Below are 24,204 nucleotides of genomic sequence, written 5' to 3' on the forward strand. Positions count from 1 at the left end.
TCCCTGATGCTGGGAAAGATTGAGGGCAGAAGGCAAAGAGGGTGTCAGAGGATGAGATAGATGGATGGCATCACCAATGCAATGGACATGAACTTGGGCAAACTTCGGGAGATGGTGAGACAGAGAGGCCTAGAGTGCTGCACTCCATGGGTAGCGAACAGTCAGACCCAACTGGGTGACTGAACAAGAACATGCTTAAAGAACTTTACCCTCAGTTTCTGACTCACATCCTTTATAACTGCTCTGTCCGATAGGGTAGCCACTAGTCACATGTGGCTATTGACAATTTAAAATAAATTAAAATTAGAAATTAACTTCCTCAATTACATACTATATTTCAAGGCCTAAACAGCTCTATGTGGCTAATGGTTATCATATTAGACAGCAAGGAAAACATATCCATCATGACAGATGACAGCATTATTCTATAATCTTCAGCTTCAAAATAGACTAAGACAGCTTCAAAATGCCACAGGAAAAAAATGAAACAAGGAAGAATGAGTAGGTTCTTTTGTACTATAAAATGTTTATAGAAGAATGATAAAATTGGAGGAAGTTAGGCTTTAAAGTCACACAGAACTGAGCTCAAACTCCTAACTCATCCCTGGGTAAATTATTTTCCAGCACTTCAGTTGGAGAAACTGATATAAAATGAGTATAACAACACTCATTAAACATATATTAAAGTTGTTGTAAGGATTAAATAATACAAGAAGTACCTAATATAGTGCCTGGCATATGGTATAAATATAAGTTCCTTAGTTTAATTGCTTCCTTAGTTTCCTTAGTTTAATTCCTTCCTTAGTTTAAATTAAGGGTACCTTTAGGAATGTTGGCTATCTGACATTAGGAACGAGCAACTCTTTTTATTTTACAGTTTACAATTTTGGTTAAGATACATCTAACCACCATTTCCCTGAATTTTTAAGGATATAAATGTATACTACACAAACAAATCACTTTTTAAAGCAAAACAGTACATAACCACAGTTTTAATAATAGAAGTGTTAATTCTTACCTTAGATGAAATGATCCGGTTATCTATAAATTTCTGAGGTGTATAATGGCCATACTGAGGAAATCTGTTGGCTATGTAAATAGTTCTTGTGTCACTTTGATGGGGTGGGTCAAAACCCTAAGGCAAAGCAAAAGAAAAATAATTGTCAGCAAAGTTAGTTGTCATGATTCTTTACTGGTGGTACTTTTTAATTGATCATATTATACCTATTACTTGCCTTGAACTGCATATAGGGTTAATCTATTTAAGCCATTTCTTTTTCTTTCAAAGTAAGTGAAAGTTGCTCAGTCATGTCCGACTCTTTGCGACCCCATGGACTATACAGTCCATGGAATTCTCCAGGCCAGAATACTGGAGTGGGTAGTCTTTCCCTTCTCCAGGGGATTTTTCCAACCCAGGGATCAAACCCAGGTCTCCTGATTTGCAGGAGGATTTTTTACCAGCTGGGCCAACAGGGAAGCCCCTTTCAAAGTAAACAGGTATGTTTTCTTTAGATATAAACTAACTAGGTAATAACCTCTGGTATTCAAAAATAGTCCATTCTTTGCCAGAGATGCAACCACAAGAAAAGAATAATCATACAGATCTACAGAAGTTCGTGAAGGCTTCTTTCCTTCTCTTTCATTCCTGGGGTTTCTTGCTTTTCTCTTTTCCTAGTTATTTTCTGATTGCTAGTCAGTAATGTGGAAGCCCAGCATAGCTAAGGCCTAGTCAACACTGGTGACAAAGGCTTACATTTTATTTTACACCCAGATCAACTTGGTTTCAAAGAGCTTTGTTCCCAGAGAACTTTTACAAGCACTTCTTCATGCTAGTTACATTATCAATCGACTCTCTCACATGTGGATGTATGAATATGTTACAATTCTGGCTTCAAATTTAGAAGACATTCAATTAAGGTACATTTAGTAATCATCTACAGTGGAAAGGTTTGTCTTGACAAGAGTAGTGATACTTCATTTCTACAATATTGCACTCTTTTTCCAAAGTGGCAAGTAAATTTTTTTATTTTTTAAAAATTTAGTTTCTGAGGATAATTGCTTTACAGAATTTTGTTGTTTCTGTCAAACCTCAATATGAATCAGCCACAGGCCTACATATGTCCCCTCCCTATTGAACCTACCTCCCATCTCCCTTTCCATCCCACCTCTCTAGGTTGATACAGAGCCCCTGTCTGAGTTCTCTGAGGCATACAGCAAATTCCCATTAGCTATCTATTCTACATATAGTAATGTAAGTTTCCATGTTACTGTCTCCATATATCTCACCCTCTTCTCCTGTCTCCCCATGTCCATAAGTCTGGCCTCTGTTTCTCCACTGATGCCCTGCAAATAAATTCTTTGGTACCATCTTTCTAGATTCTGAATATATGTGTTAGTATATGATATTTATCTTTCTCTGACTTACTTTACCCTGAATAATAGGCTCCAGGTTCGTCCACCTCTTTAGAACTGACTCAAACGCATTCCTTTTTATGGCTGAGTAATATTTTACTGTGTATATGTACAACAACTGCTTTATCCATTCATCTACTGATGAACATCTAGGCTGCTTCCATGTTCTAGCTATTGTAAGTAGTGCTGCAATGAACAATGGGACACATGTATCTTTCTCAATTTTGGCTTCCTCAGGATATATGCCTATGAGTGGGATTGCTGGGTTATACGGTAGTTTTATTCCTAGATTTTTAAGGAATCTCCATACCATCCTTCCATAGTAGCTGTTATCAATTTACATCCCCACCAATAGTGCAAGATGGTTGCCTTTTCTCCACACCCTCTTCAGCATTTATTGTTTGTGGACTTTTTGATGAGGGCCATTGCAACTGGTGTGAGGTGAAATCTCATTGTAGCTTTGATTTGCATTTCTCTACTAATGAGTGATACCGAGCATCTTTTCATGTGTTTGTTAGCCATCTGTATGTCTTCTTTGCAGAAATGTCTGTTTAGGTCTTTTTCCCACTTTTTGATTGGGCTGTTTGTTTTTCTGGTATTGAGTTGTATGAGCTGCTTGTGTATTTTGGAAATTACTCCTTTGTCAGTTGTTTCATTTGCTATTATTTTCTCCCATTCTGAGGACTGTGTTTCACCTTGCTTATAGTTTCTTTTGCTGTGCAAAAGCTTTTAAGTTTAATCAGGTCCCACTTGTTAACTTTTGTTTTTATTTCCATTACTCTAGGAGGTGGGTTATAGAGGATCTTGGTTTGATTTATGTCATCGAGTGTTCTGCCTATGTTTTCCTCTAAGAGTTTTATAGTTTCTGGTCTTACACTTAGGTCTTTATTCCATTTTGATTTTATCTTTGTGTATGGTGTTAGGAAGTGTTCTAATTTCATTCTTTTACATGTAGCTGTCTGGTTTTCCCAGCACGACTTGTTGAAGAGGCTCTCTTTGCCCCATTGTATATTCTTGACTCCTTTGTCAAAAATAAGGTACCCAGAGGCGCATGGGTTTATTTCTGGGTTTTCTATCTTGTTCCATTGGTCTATATTTCCGTTTTTGCAGAATGGCAAGTAAATCTTCAAAACTTCTTTGATTGGGGAACCCTTGACAGGTTGAAGTGAAAGTCAGTCATGTCCGACTCTTTGTAACCCCATGGACTGTAGCCCACCAGGCTCCTCTGTCCATGGAGTTTTTCAGGCAAGAATACTGGAGTGGGTTGCCATTTCCTTCTATAGGGATCTTCCCAACCCAGAGATCAAACCCAGGTCTCCTAGCATTGCAGGCAGTCTTTACTGTCTGAGCCATAGTGAAGCGCTCACAGGTTGAAAGCAATCACCAAATGCAAGACCTTTTTTGGTTCTAACAGCAATGATTCAAATCTTCTTAGATTTACATGTTTTTCATGATGGTCAAGGGCTATTTACTAGTATTATGACATTATTAAGAGACCAGTTAAACTTGGTATTCATAAACTACAATGATCCACTTTTATAAATTAAGTGCTCTTAAGCTAGTAATCTACTAAGCAATGTGGCTGCCTTTCCATGCTTGGCATCCCTGTAAAATTTCCACTAAGTACAGACATACATAGGATAGTGGAGATTCCCATATTACCTAGAGGAATATTTTGTTTAGCACATTAGAATATTAGCAGTGCTATGTTTGGGTTTCAATGGCTGTTGTTCATGTTTTTAAACAATTTACTTTGTGATCTTAGAAACAGCGAGCACACAATGGTGCAAATTAAATGTATTTGTATGCACCATTAAGAAATGAAGTTTTATTTTATCTGTTATGCTATTTAAAGTGATGACCACACTTTGTGGATGTGAACGTGCCATTATGTATCTGATTTCAAAATCAGTTTAAGGATAAAATGTGGCACATATTTATTTTCCTCATTAATTTTCCTTTAAACATTTCATAATTGTGCCCTATAATAATTCTTGGGAGGAAAAGGCAGGTTTCAAAATCAGAGTTGGAACTCACTAGTCTATCTGGAATATCATAATCATTTAAAAGATGTATACCATTTATTCAATCAACAACTATCTACTGAGTTTAAGCACTACGTTAAGCCATGAAAGATAATATGATTTATTAAATATGCAAGCAAATCATAATATGCTCCAACACAATAAACAGATGAACAAACAGTCTGAATGCTACTGCTGCAGTCTATGACTGTTTCTCAAAGAGGGCCCACCAGAAGTTTGTCTATACAGTACATAAGACAAGAAGAGACACACACAGGTAACTGAAGCACTAGACTCCATGGCACATACTTACTCTGTATCCACTCTGTAATCATGTTAACCTAAACCCTAAGTTATACACCATGCATGTAAAGCTTCTGAGATAAAAGAAAAAAGAGCAAATCTGAGCAAACTGATATAAAGATATAAATCTTTAAGATGTCAAGACAACTGAGACTGAGAACCACGGATACAAAATTCTTTTTGCTAAATCCCAAGATTATTACTGTGTACATCTAAAGTTACACAAAAAACAAAGACCTTACCCCAAAATATATTATGACATTAGTACTACAACCTCTCGTATTTCATAGTATCAATATACTATATATAAATGCATGCACTTTACAGGAAGCAAATGCTCATCATTCTCCATCCCTCTCTACTGAACGAACCAGTGAACACACACAAATGCTGGAACTCCTGAGATTTCTACAATTACTTCAAGAAGATATATTGAAATGTTTCAAAAATCAGTTTTAAACTGAATTTTAAATTCACTTCACCATATTCCAGGAAATCATATAAGATGACAATACCAAAAGGAAAATAATGTTAGCACGTCTTTCCTTATTCCCAAAGATGCTGTAACACCCACTTGAGCATTCTGAATTGTTTTTCCAGTGATTAATTCCAATGACCTTATCCAATCTTGTTATAATCAATAGCATGTATATACATGTGGGTGTATTTTTTTTACACACACCAAATAGTTAGATTTTATATTTGCGACTATAGTATAAGGATAGCTAAGCGTTCCTCATGGAAATTAAATCTGTAACTTGAATACGTGAACATCATCTTCTCTGCCACAAATTCAAGTAGCCATGAACTAAATAAAAAAATAAATAAAACTGTCCAAAAATGAGAAAGGTGACAGAGCAGGGCTTCAGGTCTGTGTCTCTGAAACTGTATGCAAATTTGCGTATATACGCATTAAAAAAATTTTTTTTTATTCTGGCGGCACTGCAGGATCTCAGTTCCCTGACCAGGGGATTCGACCTGGTTCACAGCAGTGAACGCGCAGAATCCTAACCACTAGACCACCAGGGAACAAGTATTTTTCTGATGACACAATAGTTTTCAACAGATTTTGATGACATAAAGAAAGCTAGAACCACTTTAAGGTCTTGTTTTTATACTGAGCTACCCACCTCAGTATTCCATATTTTAAAAATGACACAGAGGATCTTTATTTCAATAACACCTCTACTTTCTTTAACAGAAATCAAAACAAATACCTTTTATCAGAATTAATTCTATAACTATACTGTTAGTGTGAAATTCAAGCATAGTTTCATACTATTTCTAGCAAGCATTATCAGCAATTCTATGGTACTGCACAATCTGAACTCCCTAATCACTAGGTTAAGGCCACACATCAGGGTCCAGAAGCCTCTGGCATATTACACTTTCTGTTGTCCACCCAGACTATCCACTCACACCCTGAATCTTGGATGGCTTGCTCCTTTCTTCTCTGACTTCATCTTGTCCTGAGTAAAGGAACTGAGATACAGTAATGCTATTCTAGCCATCCTGATTTTTGCACCTGCTAAAAAGTAGACTACAGTTGACTCTTGAACAACTCAGCAGTTAGGGGAGCTGACCCTCCATGCAGTCAAAACTCTGAGTATAACTTCAGAATTGGCCTTCTGCATGCTCGGAATCAGCCCTACAGTACTGTAGTATTTACTGTTGAAAAATCCACATATAAGGGGACGTGCACAGTTCAAACCCGTGTTGTTCAAGAGTCAACTGTATAGGATTTTGGAAGCACACAAATTTAATTTTTATTTAAAAATTAAAACTCACATATTCTAAGAAAGTATGAAATTAAAAACCTCTTTTTGTCTGGATTTGTGAGCATATGTAAAAACCACAAGTATTTTTTTTTTTAAGTGGATGAATATTTAAGATGGGAAAAAAAAGCCCCACAATGGCATTCAAGGAAAAAACGGAAAACACATGGGATTGATTTGAAAGAGATTTCTTTTGTAACAGCAAACTCATGAAGTCTAGAAAAACCAAACCAGAAAACAGCTTATAATTTTTAGAAGCTGGTCTTTGGCAAAAAGAAGTACTTGGAAATGAATCATAACATATTTTCATACCAAATATACCAACCTCTGTACTATTCTTAAAAATCTCAAAAATTGTATAAAAAATACAAGCATTACAAATAAGAGCTAAGAAAAAACTAAAACTATAGTCCTGTAATTAAATGTCACACTTCCTTAATAAAACTAAGAGAACATTTTTAGAGCTTAGTGATCAAATCTATATATGTAATCATTCTTGTATGTGATCTATCTCCTCCAAAACACAAAGAAAAAGCTACAAAACAAATAAAAAACCCATGAAAAATAACATAAAAAGAAGCTTCAGAATCAAAACTTCAATGGCACTGTTATTAAAAGAAATGATCAAAAGCTTTATTTCAGTCACACACTTGTATGACAGAAAGTGATTTCTGTTGCCTACATGTTCCAATGTAACGATGCTTCTGGGGAAGAATGATTTAATGTATTTTACCAAATCTACAAAATTAATAGTGAATTACTGTTTTCTGGATATGGACTTTAAATAAAAAACATCTATGTTGTGTTGTGCTCAGTTGCTCAGTAGTATCCAACTCTTCCGAATCCATGGACTGCAGCCGACCAGGTTTCTCTGTTCATGGGATTTCCCGGGCAAGAATACTGAAGTGTGTTGCCATTTTCTTCTCCAGGGGATCTTTCTAACTCAGGGATCAAATCTGTGTCTCCTGCATTGGCAGTCGGATTCTTTACCACTGAGCCACCTGGGAAGCCCAAAATACATCTATATGAAGGTATTATAATTTTACACTGTTAACAGCCCAAAGCAAGGCGAGAGGAAATAACTTAAAACGTCTATGATGTAAACACAATAATTTAATTTCAACTTTTTGAATCATGTTACATAATTTTCATTTTAGGATTTAAGGTAGTCTGCCATCTATCAGACCAGTCTGGGCTTCCAAGAACTGCTCCTACTGCAGAGGTAGGTTGAAACTAGCTTTCCAGCTACAGGATTCAAAATATAGAGTAACCTTTGGCATCACTGACACAATGGACATGAGTTTGAGTAAGCTCTGGGAGTTAGTGATGGACAGGGAAGCCTGGCATGCTGCAGTCCATGGGGTCGCAAAGAATCGGACATGACTGACTGACTGAACTGAGCTTCTCTAAAATTCTTAAATCATTTGCAAATACTTTACTATAAGAAGGTCATCTCTTACAGGAAGCTTATCTCTTCTGTTACTCCCCAACCCTAATTCCCCACACCAACATACCCCTGTAGCAGCCCCTGCGGCAATAACATGGCAACTCCTCAGAAAAGTGAACACAGAATATGCACATGATCCATCAATTCTGCTTCTGTATAAAAACTCAAATGGATATTTGTAAACTCATGTTCATGGCAACATTATTCACAACAGCCAAAAGGTGGACACAACCAAGTGCCACTGACATAAGAATGAATAAACAAAATGTGGTTATGTACAATGGGATATTATTCAACCTTAAAAAGGAAGGAGATTTTGACACATGCTATAACATGGAAGAAGCTTGAAGACATTATGCTAAGTGAAATTAAGCCTGTGACAAAAGGACAAAATTGTATGATTCCTCTTACATAAGGAATAAGAGTTGACAAATTCATACTTTGTCAGGCATTTATTCAAGGTGCAGAGGGGAGAGTAAAAGGGCATTAGTGTTTAATGGGTATAAAGTTTCAGTCTGCAAAGATGAAACAGTTCAGGAGATAGACAGTGGCGATGGCTGCATAACAATGTCACTGTACTTAATGCCACAGAACTGTACATTTAAAAATGGATAAAATGGCAAAGTTTAAGTATATTTACTACAATTAAAAATATATCAATTTCACTCATTTGGGACTTTACCATAGTTTTTCTGGATTAGAAGTTTTCTATTTGGCCACAATTTAACTGTGACAGTCTCTTACTTGCTAAACTGGTGACTTCTGTGTATAGAATCACAGAGACATTTATGATAAAAATAAATCTGTGAAGTAGTTTTAGCTTACATCAAACTTTAAAATTACAGATTTCACTAAGAAAGAATTTAAGGTTTCTGTAACCAAGAATCCTAAATTAATTTTCTTGATCTACCTATATCTATACCTACAATTGAACACTGGCTGGATAACAAGTGAAACTAGTAAATCTAACTGTAGTGTCCAAATTGGAGATAGATGAATGAACAAATTTCTACTAAGATTTCTCAAACATTTTTAAGGCTCCTCTTTCTCTACTCACAATCATAAACAATGGCAATGAAGATATGGCTCCCTGGGTCCTCCTCAGCACATCAGAAGCAGTGGGTTTACAATTCTGAGGCCACAGACAAGAATCCTTGATGCACAAAACATATCCTTTACAAAGTACCTTCAAAATTTAATATCTTAAAATACGTACCAATCTACAAAGACAACCATAAAATTCTAAACAATAACAACACTAAAGAGAATGGCATCTGTTAAAGAGAACGAAATCTTTTTAAACCCACAGACGGGTTTTAAGGGCATTATGCTCAGTGAAAAAAGTCAGTCAGAAAAGACAAAATATTGTATGATCTCACTTATATATAGAATGTAAAACCAAAAACAAGAGCCCAAGCTCATAAATACAGAAATAACAGACAACAGACTCCCGGTTGCCAGGGTGGGGCTTGGGGAGTGGGTAAAATCGGTGAAGGAAGTAAAAGGTACAAACTTCTAGTTATAAAATAAGTTACAGGGTGTAATGTGCAGCATGGAACTATAGTTAATAATGTTGCATTGTATACGCAAAAGTTGCTAAGAGTGTAGATTTTAAAAGTTATCATAAGGAAAAATTCTGTAACTCTTGTGTGGTGATGGATGCTAACTAGACTTCCTGTGGTGATTATTTCACCATGTATAAAAATTAGCAATAAAGTATGGGGTTTAATTAATAGCAATGTATTAATACTGGTTTATTAGCATAATAAATATAGCATAGGATGTAAGATGTTAACAATAAGAGAAACTGGGTGAGAAAAATGTATAGGAATTCTCTATTATTTTCGTAAACTTTCTGAAAATATAAAACTATTTTAAAATAAAAAGCCATTTTTTTAAGAAGTTAAAAGCACAGTCCTCAAAAACAAGGACATATATAAGTTACAGCAAAGACGCACAAACAGACAGACAGACATGTGCATGATACACTGACCTGGAATTTCTCATTTTGCCCCAGATCACTGCAAACTTTATCTACAGGAAACATTCTGAGGGAACTCAGGGTCTAAGGCATTATATGAAGACTGATGACAGTATCTCTAATTACTTAAGACTTGACTTTCACTGTCTCATAATAAATTCCTAAGCTGTTTTGTTTTTAATTCTACAAATATATGCTGGAAAAATAGTTGATCAAACACTGGTAGGTAAGTACTGCCTTCATTTAATGCTGCATAGGAGGTGGATCCACAAAGTCTCCTGTAAATCTAAGTTTAGAGGCCAGTTCCTCTACAATATTTAAATTTCAATAGAAAAACCCCAAATTAGAGAACCTCCCGTTCCATGTAAAAATTCAAGTTCACCCTCAATCTTTGTTCGAGTTTTCTGAACTAATAAAGAGCATAGTGGAGAAGTAAGATAAGGAAGGATACTTATATTCCTTTTGTTGCTCAGGAGATGCAATAGTAAAGAAACAATTTCCTAGGTAAAATACGATTAAGACTTGAACTGACTGTATACAATTCAAGCTTTAATGTTCAATTACACTCATTGCAAAAAATCGTACGAGACCAGTATGTACCCAAGTATCTATTGAGGAAAAATGCTTGATACTATGCTAGGCACTGCACTCAGTTGCCAAATTGCCAAATTCAGACTTAAGTTTAAGAAAGAAGGGAAAACCACCAGACCATTCAGGTATGACCTAAATCAAATCCCTTACAATTACAGTGGAAGTGATAAGTAGTCAAGGGATTAGATCTGATAGACAGCGTGCCTGAAGAACTATGGATGGAGGTTCAACAAATGCAAAAAGGGAAAACTGTTGTCTGAGAAGGGCTTACAAATAGCTGTCAAAAGAAGAGAAGCGAAAGTCAAAAGAGAAAAGGAAAGATATACCCATTTGAATGCAGAGTTCCAAAGAACAGCAGCGAGAGAGAAGAAAGCCATCCTCAGTGATCAATGCAAAGAAATAGAGGAAAACTAGAGATCTCTTCAAGAAAATCAGAGATACCAAGGGAACATTTCATGCAAAGATGGGAACAATAAAGGACAGAAATGGTATGGACCTAACAGAAGCAGAAAATATTAAGAGATGTCAGGAATACACACAGCAAGAACTATACAAAAAAGATCTTCATGACCCAGATAATCACAATGGTGTGATCACTCACCTAGAGACAGACATCCTGGAGTGTGAAGTCAAGTGGGCCTTAGGAAGCATCACTATGAACAAAGCTAGTGGAGGTGATGGAATTTCAATTGAGCTATTATAAAATCCTAAAAGATAATGCTGTGAAAGTGCTATACTCAATATGGCAGCAAATTTGGAAAACTCAGCAGTTGCTGTAGGACTGGAAAAGGTCAGTTTTCATTCCAATCCCAGAGAGAGGCAAAGCCAAAGAATGCTCAAACTACCACACAATTGCACTCATCTCACATGCTAGCAAAGTGATGCTCAAAATTCTCCAAGCCAGGCTTCAATAGTACATGAACCGTGAACTTCCAGATGTTCAAGCTGGTTTTAGAAAAGGCAGAGGAACCAGAGATTAAATTGCCAATATCTGTTGGATCATCAAAAAAGCAAGAGAGTTCCAGAAAACCATCTACTTCTGATTTACTAACTATGCCAAAGCCTTTGACTGTGTGGATCACAACAAACCGTGGAAAATTCTGAAAGAGATCGGAATACCAGACAACCTGACGTGCCTCTTGAGAAATCTGTACACAGGTCAAGAAGCAACAGTTAGAACTGGACACAGAACAACAGACTGGTTCCAAATAGGAAAAGGAGTATGTCAAGGCTGTATATTGTCATCCTGCTTATTCAACTTATATGCAGAGAACATCATGAGAAATGCTGGGCTGGAGGAAGCATAAGCTGGAATCAAGACTGCCGGGTGAAGTATCAATAACCTCAGATATGCAGATAACACCACCCTTATGGCAGAAAGTGAAGAAGAACTAAAGAGCCTCTTGATGGAAGTGAAAGAGGGGAATGAAAAGGTTGCCTTAAAACTCAACATTCAGAAAACTAAGTTCATAGCATCCAGTCCCATCACTTCATGGCAAATAGATGGGGAACTGGTGAAACTGTGACAGACTATTTTGGGGGGCTCCAAAATCACTGCAGAGGGTGACTGCAGCCGTGAAATTAAAGTCGCTTGTTCCCTGGAAGGAAAGTTATGATCAACCTAGACAGCATATTAAAAAGCAGAGACATTACTTTGCCAACAAAGGTCCATCTGGTCAAAGCTTATGGTTCCAGTAGTCATGTATGGAGGTGAGATTTGGACTATAAAGAAACCTGAGTGCCAAAGAATTGATGCTTTTGGACTGTGGTGTTGGAGAAGACTCTTGAGAGTCCCTTGGACTGCAAGGAGATCCAATCAGTCCATCCTAAAGGAAACCAGTCCTGAATACTCATTGGAAGGACTGAAACTGAAGCTGAAACTCCGATACTTTGGCCACCGGATGCGAAGAACTGACTCACTTGAAAAGACCCTGATGCTGGGAAAGACTGAAGGCGGGAGGAGAAGGGGACGGCAGGATGAGATGGTTGGATGGCATCACCGACTCAATGGACATGAGTTTGAGTAAACTCCGGGAATTGGTGATAGACAGGGAGGCCTGGTGTGCTGCAGTCCATGGGGTCACAAAGAGTCAGACACAACTGAGCGACTGAACTGACTGACTGATTTGACCATTCTGAAATATCAAGCAACTTAGTATTTCATTTGTTAAGTGACCCTATAATTTAATTTTAAAAATTCATTATAAACACTATAAGCATTGACTATGTGCTAGGTAATATGCGTGGTATTGTGAAAATACCAAAATGAGAAGTCAGGACCCTTGCCCCGAATAAAACATTATTATTTTTTTAAATGCCTTTAATAAGCACAAAAAGTGAAATGAAAATAAAATAAAATGAGTACAATTTTGACTGAAATAGCAGTAAGTCACTAGATGACTTGCTTTTTTTCCTACAGAAAATTATCAAACACATTCTTCTAAATAGTTAAATAACAACTTTAAATATATAAAAACAAACTATGGCATAATTTCATTACAAATGTAATAAAAGTTACTAATAAAAAAAGGACAACTATCCTATCTCTTTTCAGCATTTCCAATTTCTATTTCAACATCATGAGGTTCTCAAATATCAAAACAATTTTGTGGTTCCTAAAGTATAAGATGAAAAAAGACATTTAAAACTGAAAACCTTTCTAAAAAATTTGCCACAATGTTCAAAATCAATTAAAATGTATTGCATTTGATATTAGATAACATTCAAGAGGAGATGTGTATTAGGGTACAAGCAAGGCCTAACTTCTTCTAATACCTAGAATACTATGTCAACTTGAAAATGGCCACATTGGCTAACTACAGCAACTCTTGATCGCTTCTCTCCTTTTCCTCTCAGACCTGTCTCCTCCATCTCCAGAGTACCACTGCTACCTACAAATTTCTTTCCTCAACTCATTCTCTCCTCTTGCCTCACTCTTGGTTAGATTTTAAAATGGCAGGAATAGGAAAGAGATATATAGGGAAAACTGCTGCTCCTGCTAATTCTCTTCCACACTCGTATATACCCGGCAAAAACTCTGGGTTATGTCCTGCCTCTAGCACTAATTAGTTAGTAACCTTGGAAAAGTACATACTTTGAACTCTTCCTTCAACTTCACAAGATAGATTTTAAAAAAAATTTTTTTTTCCTTTAAGACGACTTAGCTAGGCTTAAAATAAGGTAATCTTTTCTGTAATCAGGGGCTGATCCTTTGGTACTCTGGCTCTGGAAATAGGCAGTCTGAAGTTCAATCCCCTTTTGTACCTGGGTCCAAGAATCAGGTTCAACTGAAAGGAGGCTAAAAACAGCTGTGTATTTTTAAATATGTGTAAAATCTCCAAAGAGGTAACAGAATAATATCTATTTTTTAAGAACAAAATATTACAAGACAAATCAGACAAATATACATCAAGAACAAATGGAAATGAAAGAGGTCCTATAATAAATTTGGGGCGGTGGTGGGGCGAGGGGGAGTAATTTAAATTAAAAATTCAGAAGACAAGGATGAACTCTAGACTGGAGTGCAGCCCACGGCTTTTCCTGCCTGGCCCTGCATTCTCCCGTCCTCCTAGGAGATGCTGCTGAGGCTTGGGGTGGGAAGACAGTTGAGGGGAAGGGGGAAGTGAGGGGAGCGAAGTGAGGCAAGCCAGGCGGGAGGCCAGAGGCCTAGCCCATGGACACAGGAGCAAACTAGTGACTACAAACTAGAGCTGAGAATTCACACTGAAAGCAGCACGGAGAGAAAACATATGAGAAATATGAACAAGAAGCTAAGAGCCACAGAGCATAGATAAAGATCAAGCAAGAGTTAGAGAATGAGAAAACTGAAGTCGGAGAAGCAACATTTAAAGGGGAAAAAAAGCTGTAAAATTTTCTGAACTGTAGAAACGACAGCTTTCAAATTGCAAGCACACACAAGAGTAGAGCAGGAGAAACAAAAATCATGAAACAATTTGAGTACAGCACAGTAAAACTGCAAAACAGAGGACAAGGAGACAATCTTAAAAACAATGCTACAGAGATTATCAGCAAAGGAATGACTATTACATTGAAAGCGTATTTTACACCACCAATCAATGTCTGAAAGAAAAGGAATAAGTAGTATCTTCAACATGTTGAGTGATGGGTTCGATCCCTGGTTGAGGAGGTTCTGCATGCCGCACAGTGTGGCCAAAAATAACAATAATAACAATATGTTGTGTGAAAGTAACTGTTAATCTAGAATTCTGAATCTACCTAAATTAGTATTCAATAATAATTTGGAATTAAGACATTTTAAGCCATAAAAACTAAGGGAGTTTACTACACATGAAGCCTTCCTTAAAAATAACTAAAGAATGTATGTCAGCAAGAGTAAAAGTAAATACACAGGGAAGAGGTGGTATTCAAGAAATAACGGTGGGCTTCCCTGGTGGCTCAGTGGTAAAGAATCCACCTGCCAATGCAGGAGACTTGGGTGTGATCCCTGGTCTGGGATGATCCCACCACGTGCCACAGAGCAACTAAGCAAACCAGTGTGCCACAACTACTGAGCCTGTGCTCCAGAGCTGGGGAGCCACAGCTACGGAAGCCTGCACTCCACAGCGAGAAGCCGCCACAACGAGAAGCCTGCGCACCGCATCTAGCCAGTGGCCCCTGCTCGCCACAACTAGAAGACCCAGCACAGACAATGCGCAAGCAAATAAAATTTAAAACAAATAATGGTGAATAAAAAAAATCACTGTAGTAAATCAAAATGAGTAACAGGTAACAAGCTAGAGAATGTTTTGAGTTTCCACAAACATTATGGAAGAAAGTATTTGTGAATCACATATCTGGTAAGGGTCTTATGTATATAACTCTTATAACTAAAAGAAAACTTTAAAATGTGTTAAAAGATCTGAATAAGCATTTCATCAAGAAAAGCCTCACAAAATACAAACAAATCAGTTAATAGAGACATGAAAAGATGTTTGAAATCATCAGTCATTAGGCAAATATAAATCAAAACCATGAGTTATACTTACATTCATGACCGCTAGAATCAAAGACAAAGCAAGTTTGGCAATGATATAAAGACATTGGAACCCTTATACTATACATGCCTGGTAGGAATGTAAAACAGTGCAATCACTTTGGAAAAGTTTGGCAATTCCTCACAAAGTTAAAAACAGAGTTACCACATGACCCAGTAATTCCACTCCTTACATATTTACCCAACAGAAATGAAAATATACATCCACAAAACACTTGCACATGAATGGAAAAGGAGGCATTACTTCTAACAGCCAAAAGGCAGAAACAAACTAAATGCCCATTAACTGATGAATGAATACAGTCTCTGGTATATCTATATACAGTGGAATTTTAGCAATAAAAAGAAATGAAGTATGGATATATGCTACAGCACAGATGAACTTGAACACATTATGCTAGGTGAAAAGACCATCACAAAATACCACGTACTGTATGATGCCATTGACACAAAATGTCTAGAGGTGGCTAATCTAGAGACAGAAAGTAGATTAGCGATTGATCACAGCTGGGGGCTGGGGGCTAGTGGCTTGCGGGGTAGGGGGGTGGGAATGGAGGAAGAGAGTGGATAGGGAATCTCTTTAGGGAGTATAAAAATGTTCTAAAATCAGAGTGTGGTGGGGCTGCATAACTCTATGCATATACTGAAAAACTGAACTGTGCACTTTAATGAGAAAATTATATGTGGTTATCTCTTAATAAAGCTGGTAAAAGAAAAAACAACAGTTAAACTATTAAGTAATAACAATGTGGAAGGTAAGAGGGAACACAAGTCAAAATCTTGTAAATCCCTATATTATTTGTAAGTAGAGAGAGATAATAAAAGGATAAAAATACAATCTATAGCGCCTACATGATCAAATGGAAAAATATTAATAGAACTTAACAAATTCAATGCAAAGCCAATCAAAATCCTAGAAAGATTTTCCACAGAATTAGACAAACTATTAACACAAATAACAAATAGCATATGGAAGAGTAGAGAGCCAAAGCAATTCTAGGGGCGAAAAAAGGATTGGGGATTTTTGCCCGGTCAGATATCATAAAACACTACGTTAAGACAATGTATTATATTATTCATGCACCACCAGATCAACAGATGAGTGAAACAAAATAGAGAACCTAAAAAGAGAACACAACACAAAGAGAATACTGGAATATGACAGAGAAGGCAAACAACAGAGATTAGTAGGGAAAAGATGGCCCATTCAATAACAGTACTGGGACAAATAACTTTCTATATGGGAGAAAATAAATTCTCTACTTTATTCCATATACAAAAATAAATCCCAGGCATATTCAAGACCAGAACATTGTAAAACTAGATTTTTAGACAACTCTAAGAAAATGCCAGAAAGATAGCTTTATGACCCTAGGAAGGAACTCCTAAACAAGTAATAAAAAGTAGAAATCATTCACCTGATAATAAGTTTACCTACAAATAAATTTAAAATATCAAAAAAGACATCATTAAGTTAAATACAAAGTGCAGGCTGGAAGATATTCACAACATACACAACAAAGAATTGGCATCCAGACTACAAAGGAAATTAATAAGGAGAAAACAAACCACTCAACAGAAAAATGGGTAATTTGTTTACATGAATGAAATAAAGGGGGCTTCCTCGGTGGTTCAGTGGTCAAGAATCTGCCTGCCAGTGCAGGAGACATGGTTCAGTCCCTGATCTGGAAGATCCGACATGGAGCGGAGCAACTAAACCGGTGTGCCATAACTATTAAGCCTGCGCTCTAGAGCCCAGGAGCTGAAATTACTGAGCCCACATGCTGCAGCCTCTGAAACCTGCACTCTAGAGCCTGTGCTCCACAAGAGAGGCCACCGCAATGAGAAGCCTGAACATTACAACGTACAGTAGCTCCCCTAGCTTGGCTCAACTAGAGAAAAAGCCCACGCAGTAACAAAGACCCAGAACAGCCAAAAATGAATAAATTTTTTAAAAGAGAAAAGAAATACAGGACATCTTAATCTCACTAGCAATCAGGAAAATGCAAATTAAGCAAAATGAGATACCTTTCACACTCAACAGACTGATAAAGTTTTTTCAAGTCTGACAGTACAAAGTGTTGACCAAGATGTAGGGGAAGGGGAAGATGGTTTTGGAAAATAATTTAGCAATATTTAGTAACAGTCATAAAGTGCACACCCCATGGCCCAGCAATTCCACTTCTAGGTATGCCAATTTAAAAAAACACACAAGCAAGAATGGCCATTGCAACATTTTTTTAAAACAGGAAAAAACGGACAGAAATTCAAATATCCATTAATCCTAGAAGAATGGATAGGGCAGGGGTTGCTTCATTTTGGTATCCAGAGACTGGCAGTATGCTATCACAGAGTACATGTTCAGAAAATATTTGAGTGAATGAATAAATGAGAAAGAAATAGTGTTACCTAAAAGTATGGATGCAGAGTTGAGAAACAGTTGTTATATGGAGAACTAAAACAAAACAGGCAAAAATCCTTCCCTTCATGATATAAATGAGACAAGTAAAGTACAAAATATGTTAAATAGTGATAAGTGCTAAGAGAAAGCAAAAAAAAAAAAAGGCAGGGAAGGGGGCTAGGGAAGTGTGGAGGTGGCAAGTTACAATTTAATACTGAAAAGGCCTCAATGACAACATCTAAACAAAGACTTGAAGGGAATGAAGGTGCCAACAAATTAACTGGGGGGAAGTACATTCTAGCCAGAGGTGACAGCCAGGGCAACAATCTTAAGACTGAATGAAATCCGTCCTGCGCTTCTGATGAACACCAAAGTGTATGTGGATAAAGCAAAGCGGGTGAAGAATGATGGGAGATGAGAAGTGGTCTGGGGACTTGGATACAGATCTAGCAGAAACTTTGGCTGTTATTCTGAGCAAGAAGGCAAGTTCTTAGAAGGTTTTAAACACAGGAATTACAGGACCTAACCTGTGTTTTAATAAGATCATTCTGGCTGCTATGTTGAAAACAGACTGTAGGGATAAAGGGGATAGTTAATGATGATAGTGGCAATCACAAGGTTCTTTGGAGCATTTGGGCAAGGTCCCTACTTCAGTACGGCTAGGATAATTGGGCTTCCACTAATGCTTGAGGAGGCTTCCCTGATAGCTCAGCTGATAAAGAATCGGCCTGCCATGTGGGAGACCCTGGTTTGATCCCCGGGTTGGGAAGATACCCTGGAGAAGGGAAAGACTATCCACTCCAGTACTCTGGCCTGGAGAATTCCATGGACTGTATATTCCATGGACCCACAGGGTTGCAAAGAGTCAGACACAACTGAGCGACTTTCACTTTACTTCACTAATGCTTGACCTCTTTAACCAAATGAAAAATTGAGTATCTGAGGATATATGTCTGAACACAGAGATAAAATAAGCAAATATTCTAAGATTTAGGATCTTAAACATTAATATTTTTTTGACTGCACTTTGCAGCATGCAGAACCTCCCAGACCAGGGACTGAACTGCAGCCCCTGCAGTGGAAGGATGCAGTCTTAACCACTGGACCACCAGCTGCTGCTGCTGCTGCTGCTGCTAAGTTGCTTCAGTCGTGTCCGACTCTGTGCGAGCCCACAGACGGCAGCCCACCAGGCTCCCCCGTCCCTGGGATTCTCCAGGCAAGAACACTGGAGTGGGTTGCCATTTCCTTCTCCAATGCGTGAAAGTGAAGTTGCTCTGTCGTGTCTGACTCTTAGCGACCCCATGAACTGCAGCCCACCAGGCTCCTCCGTCCATGGGATTTTCCAGGCAAGAGTACTGGAGTGGGGTGCCATTGCCTTCTCCCACTGGACCACCAGGGAAGCCCCCAAACATTTAACTTTTGAGGTTAAAATTTACTTAGCCACACCAAAATAATACCACCATAGGCCTTGCTTCCTTGGCCTACTCCTCATTCATTCCTCGAGAGAAAGGCAAAGAACACAGATACTTCCAAACTGATATTCAGTCAACCAACATTTGGTGGGTGAGTACCTCCAATGGGCCAGCTGCTGTATTGAGTGAAAGGGCTCTAAAGATAAAATATAGCCCATCCCAAGATATTTATAGTCTAGTCTACTGTTTAAGATTGTCTAGACTTACATAACGTGCTTTAAGGAAAAATGAGCTCACTTTTAATGTTACACGGATTTACATTTATGTAGTTTTTAAATTTCCAGTAACCATTTTTTAAAAAGTAAAAAGGAACAGACAAAACAAACTGCAAAATTTTACTTTACCAATAAATCCAAAATATTATTCAACATGTAACCAATATAAAAAGTTGAGATATTTTACATGCCTTTTTTTTTTACACTGTTTTTAAAATCCTATGTGTATTTTATACTTAAGCATATTTTAGTCCGAACTAGCCAAATTTCAAAGAGTACTGGACAACATAGTTATATAGGAAAGACCTATTTTTTAGAAAACTGAAAACATTTTGACACAGGTACAGGGCAAAGTAAATTAGTAGAGGGAGTCATGGATGTATTCACAGCTTAAAGAAAAAGTAAGAGTAAACAGACTACAGATAACTGATGTGGAGCGCAGGATGAAAGAACACAAATGGACTGGTTAGTCTGGAAAAGAGGACTGTCATACCTTTCTTTGTGATAAGTATAAAGAGAAGAACAGAGGATTAAACAAGTTTGGTGAATGTGAATAGGCTGAGTTTAGGCTAACAGCTTACCATTTTTTCTCAGTGAATCAGAAGACAATCTTACTAGCCTCCTTCTGCCACTGCAGATATAAACCTGAAGGGACTACATTTATAGAACAATTAAGAAATTGTATCCTAGTATGACAACATTAAGTTGTATTTTAAAAAATTACAGTGATTTTCCAGCTTTTCTTTGGACTGGTCAATCTTGAATTTTGTCACTTTATCTCAAAACACAGAAGCAATAATATGGATTAATTCTTTATCTGACCACCTACCTATTCATTTATTCAAAAAACATGTACCCACTGTTTACTCTTATATCAAGTCCTGTGTGGGACATGAAATACAGAGATAAATAAGGCCCTCACATCTGTGTCCCCAGTATTTAGCTTATTATGTATGCACACAGTAAGTGCTTTAAAAATACAGCATTACATTGTACTGTAAAGAAATATTACATGTCAATTAAAATATGAATTCACAAAGACTTTCATTTAAATCTAACGTAGCGCTGTATAATAGAATTTTCTGTGATAATGAATATGTTCTATTCTGAACTGTCCAATATAGTAGCTGTGTGGAATTTTAATTTAATTAATTAAAATTTTAATAGCCATTGTGGTTAATGGCCACCATAAAAATCTATGAGGCTACAACGAGTTAATGGCATTCATCATAATCAAGGTGCTGTCATCTCTAATGAGTTAGCACGTGTGATGCTAGAATAATACTCACTGTACCAGAAAGACATCATAAGAAAATTTTCTTAGTGTAAAATAACTAGGATTGTGAGCTCAAAAACGAAGAAAAAGAAAAAGGAAAGGATAGTTCAATCTTTTCAGTCTACTTTCCCAAAGAAAAACATCAACTTTCTGACAACCTCTATTTTTCTCATTGTGTCAAGAAGTGAAAATAGTTTGTGGAGATAAGCAGTCAAACTGTGTTTAATTTAACAAAGAATAGAACATACAAGTTGTTTCTGTAACAAAATGACAATAAACTTTTTTTTTTGGCACGACAATTTAAGAGGCCGGAAATCAGGATTCATACAATAAATAAAGTGTGTTTTTAATTTCAAAAACCCTGTCTTTGTGATCTGCTTATTAACCTCTCCAAAGCTGTCCTATTTATCTGAACTTTCTGTGTGTGTCCTACTCTTGTGACCCGATGGAGTGCAGCCGGACAGGTTCCTCTGTCCATTGGATTATCCAGGCAAGAGTACTGGAACAGGTTGTTGTGCCCATCTAGTGACTCTATTGCTGAAAGACTCAAGCCATTGAGCAAATCGAAGTATACTTTAAACTAGCCTATGAACTGAATAATTTCTGGTGCAGTAACTAAAAAGGCAGTTTATGACTGGGATAGTAAAATATACTTATTACTCTGCGTATTCACTATCCTTTACATATAATTTAAGTGATTGTACAAACTTAATCAAAGAGACAAAGTCCTACATAGGCACAGGTCTGATTACATACTTGGAAGATCTGATAACTTAAAAGTAAAACCAGTGGAGTGAGTGACTAATATCAACGATAGCATTTTTTATGCACAGCAACTTGTTTAACTTGTTAATCACCCCATAAGGCATTTCTTGTAAATTAACCACACAAGACTTTTTGCCCCTCCTGTTAGCTGTGTTTGGCTGAAGCCATTTTTAAAAAAATTAACAGACTGCCTATTCTGAAGATGAATACAATCAGGATTTTATCCAGGTTAACAAAAAATACCTAACATTGAGAAGTGGTGTCTTAATCTACTAGGAAAAACTAGAAAAAACCACTAGCACACAAAAACACCATCAGGTAAACAACATTTCTATACATGAAGATGGGTAAATCAAAAGCATGAAGTCAGACCTGAAATAATTAACTTCTAGAGTGAAGCTACCCAGCTGCGGCTTACTGCAATAAAGCCAAACTATCACAACAATTTGGTATTATAATGACATCATTAGCTTGGTTGTCTAATAAGGAGTATATCTGAGATATCTGAATTCACAATTACCTAAAAATAGAGAGCTAACATGTGCTTGAGGGAGTGACAGGCAGTTCTAGTTTTATTTATAAGGTATTTTTTTGAGAAAGATGCCCACTGCCAAATGAATTAACAGAAGGCTGGCTCTAAAACAGCATACTTCTTAAACATAAAAATACTCTTCTAGAGTAGGGAAAAGGAGGTATCAACGTTTTTAGTCCCAAAAAATCTTTACAGTCCCACAAAAACCGTTTCTGCTTCACTGTCTTTTAAATTAGTAAATGAAAACACCGAATTGTAGCAGCATTTAATTACTAACGCGATTTAAAAATTAACCAGCAACCAGGAACAGACATCATGGAGGCAGGGTAGACTTCTTCAGCCTGGAGCAATTTCACTCCTAATTGTCAACGTTGCCTTAGCGTTGTATTTTGGGGTCTGTAGTTGCCAGCAAGCAAGTTTTCTCTGTGAATTAATTCGGAGAAAGGTGGCGCTTTTTACATGCCTTAAATCACACTTTTCGAAAATTCTTTTTTTTCTCCAGATGTTCCAGTAAAACTGAAAAGTTAACCATTGGTTCTAAATCGGTCTCGTTCACACTGCCTCGAGAACGGAAAAAAGTAAGGTTCCCATTCCAAAAGTTTCACCTGGGGTGGGGTGAGGACAAGGCAGGAAGAAAACCGTCCTTCACAACTATCTCACTTAGCTTCGCAACTAGACGGGGTTTTAGAATATTCTTTCTCACCCAGGCCTCGAGTAAAATTTCTTTGAGAGGAGTCAGACTAGACTAGTTACCCTTCTCCTTGATAATCCACGCAACCTTGAAAACAGCGAGGAGAGGGGGCTGGAGACAGATCCTCGCCGTCCCTTTCACTCAAACCAGTCCCAAACTGTTAACGGCAGGAAACACGAGCCTCTTTCCTCTTTTCTCTCCCCAACACCTACTCTCTTTTCGTCCCCTCCGCCCGAGTTCCTCAGCCGAGACGCCGACCCCGCTCCGCATCCACTTTTGGTCTCGGGGCGGCGAGGAGGAGGGAGTAACCGAGAAGCACGACCAGGAAGCGGCAGCCTCCCGCCGCCGGCCACGGGGCCCCGGGCTCGGCGGTGAGACGTGTGAGGGGCTGCGCGGGGCACTGCCGGCTCCGGGACCCGCCTCCAATGCGGCCTAGCCCGGAGCTCGCGCCCCGGCCTCGCGGCTCTGCGCCGCCGGCCCTTCCCCGCCACCCGGGCCCGAGAAGCCGCGCGAGAGCGAGCGTCCGAGAGGTGAGAGGCGGAGGTACCTACCAGCTGCTGCCGGACCCAGCGCCACATGCCCCTTCCGTCGCCGTTCCCGTCCCGCGAGCCGCGGGGGCCGAGGGGCTCCAGGTGGAGGCTGACGAGCCAGAGGGGAAAGCGGGAGAGCCCCTCCGGCTGAAGTTCCGCTCGCCGCGGCCGCCTCACTCCCCGCGCTGGGGCCCCATCTCCCGCGCCGGCTCCGAGGTCCTACTGGCGCGGTCCCGGCGCCGCCCCCGCCCGGCGGAGCTGAGTCTGCTGCCGCGCCGCAGCCACCTTCATTACTGACCGTTGTCGCCCGCAGTACCGCCACAACTCCGCCCCCGGCCCCCGGCTCCCGGCCCCACCTGGGCGGGCCGCGGCGCCACGGCCCGCCCCCGGACGTGACGAAAGAGGCCGCGCGGACCAAGGGCCGGGGCTCAGCAGTGTGGGTGGGAAGGCGGCGCGCGTGGAGGGGGGCGGGCTGTCGATCGCCGCGTCTGCGCCCCGCTCCCTTCATTTAGCGGGTTGGATTAAGTTAAACGGCTGTGTCTTGTATACCGAGGCCGCAGCTTTTGGCAGACTCCTCTGTTTCTACCTCCTGTTGCAGGTCTGCTTCTGGCTCTGTACTTCCTTTGGTTCCTTCAGCCGCCCAACACGCACACATCAGGAATGTAGTGACTGAAAGTTCATCCCGAGAGGTCTCCAGTTTCGGTTCAATTAAATTGTCCAAAGTGTCTCAACACATCGCAGCTCTCGTTAGTAAACGAGCGAGCTGGGGCTAGGG

The 24,204-nt window shown here is 38.7% G+C and overlaps 1 protein-coding gene across 1 annotated transcript in view; it reads right to left on the bottom strand.

Moving 5' to 3' along the window:
• ATP11B (ATPase phospholipid transporting 11B (putative)) overlaps positions 1-23,564 on the bottom strand; it is a 106,995-nt gene extending 83,431 nt beyond the window's left edge. Inside the window, exons 1-2 of the mRNA XM_052640502.1 lie at positions 23,451-23,564; positions 1,019-1,135 (exon numbers count right to left, since the gene is read on the bottom strand). Of these exons, the coding sequence (XP_052496462.1) occupies positions 1,019-1,135; positions 23,451-23,477 (144 nt within the window). The 5' untranslated portion in view covers positions 23,478-23,564. The remainder of the gene's footprint in view (positions 1-1,018; positions 1,136-23,450) is intronic.
• Positions 23,565-24,204: the final 640 nt, after the last annotated feature.

Source organism: Budorcas taxicolor, chromosome 1 (assembly GCF_023091745.1).
Source record: "Budorcas taxicolor isolate Tak-1 chromosome 1, Takin1.1, whole genome shotgun sequence".
NCBI classification, from domain to species: domain Eukaryota; kingdom Metazoa; phylum Chordata; class Mammalia; order Artiodactyla; family Bovidae; genus Budorcas; species Budorcas taxicolor.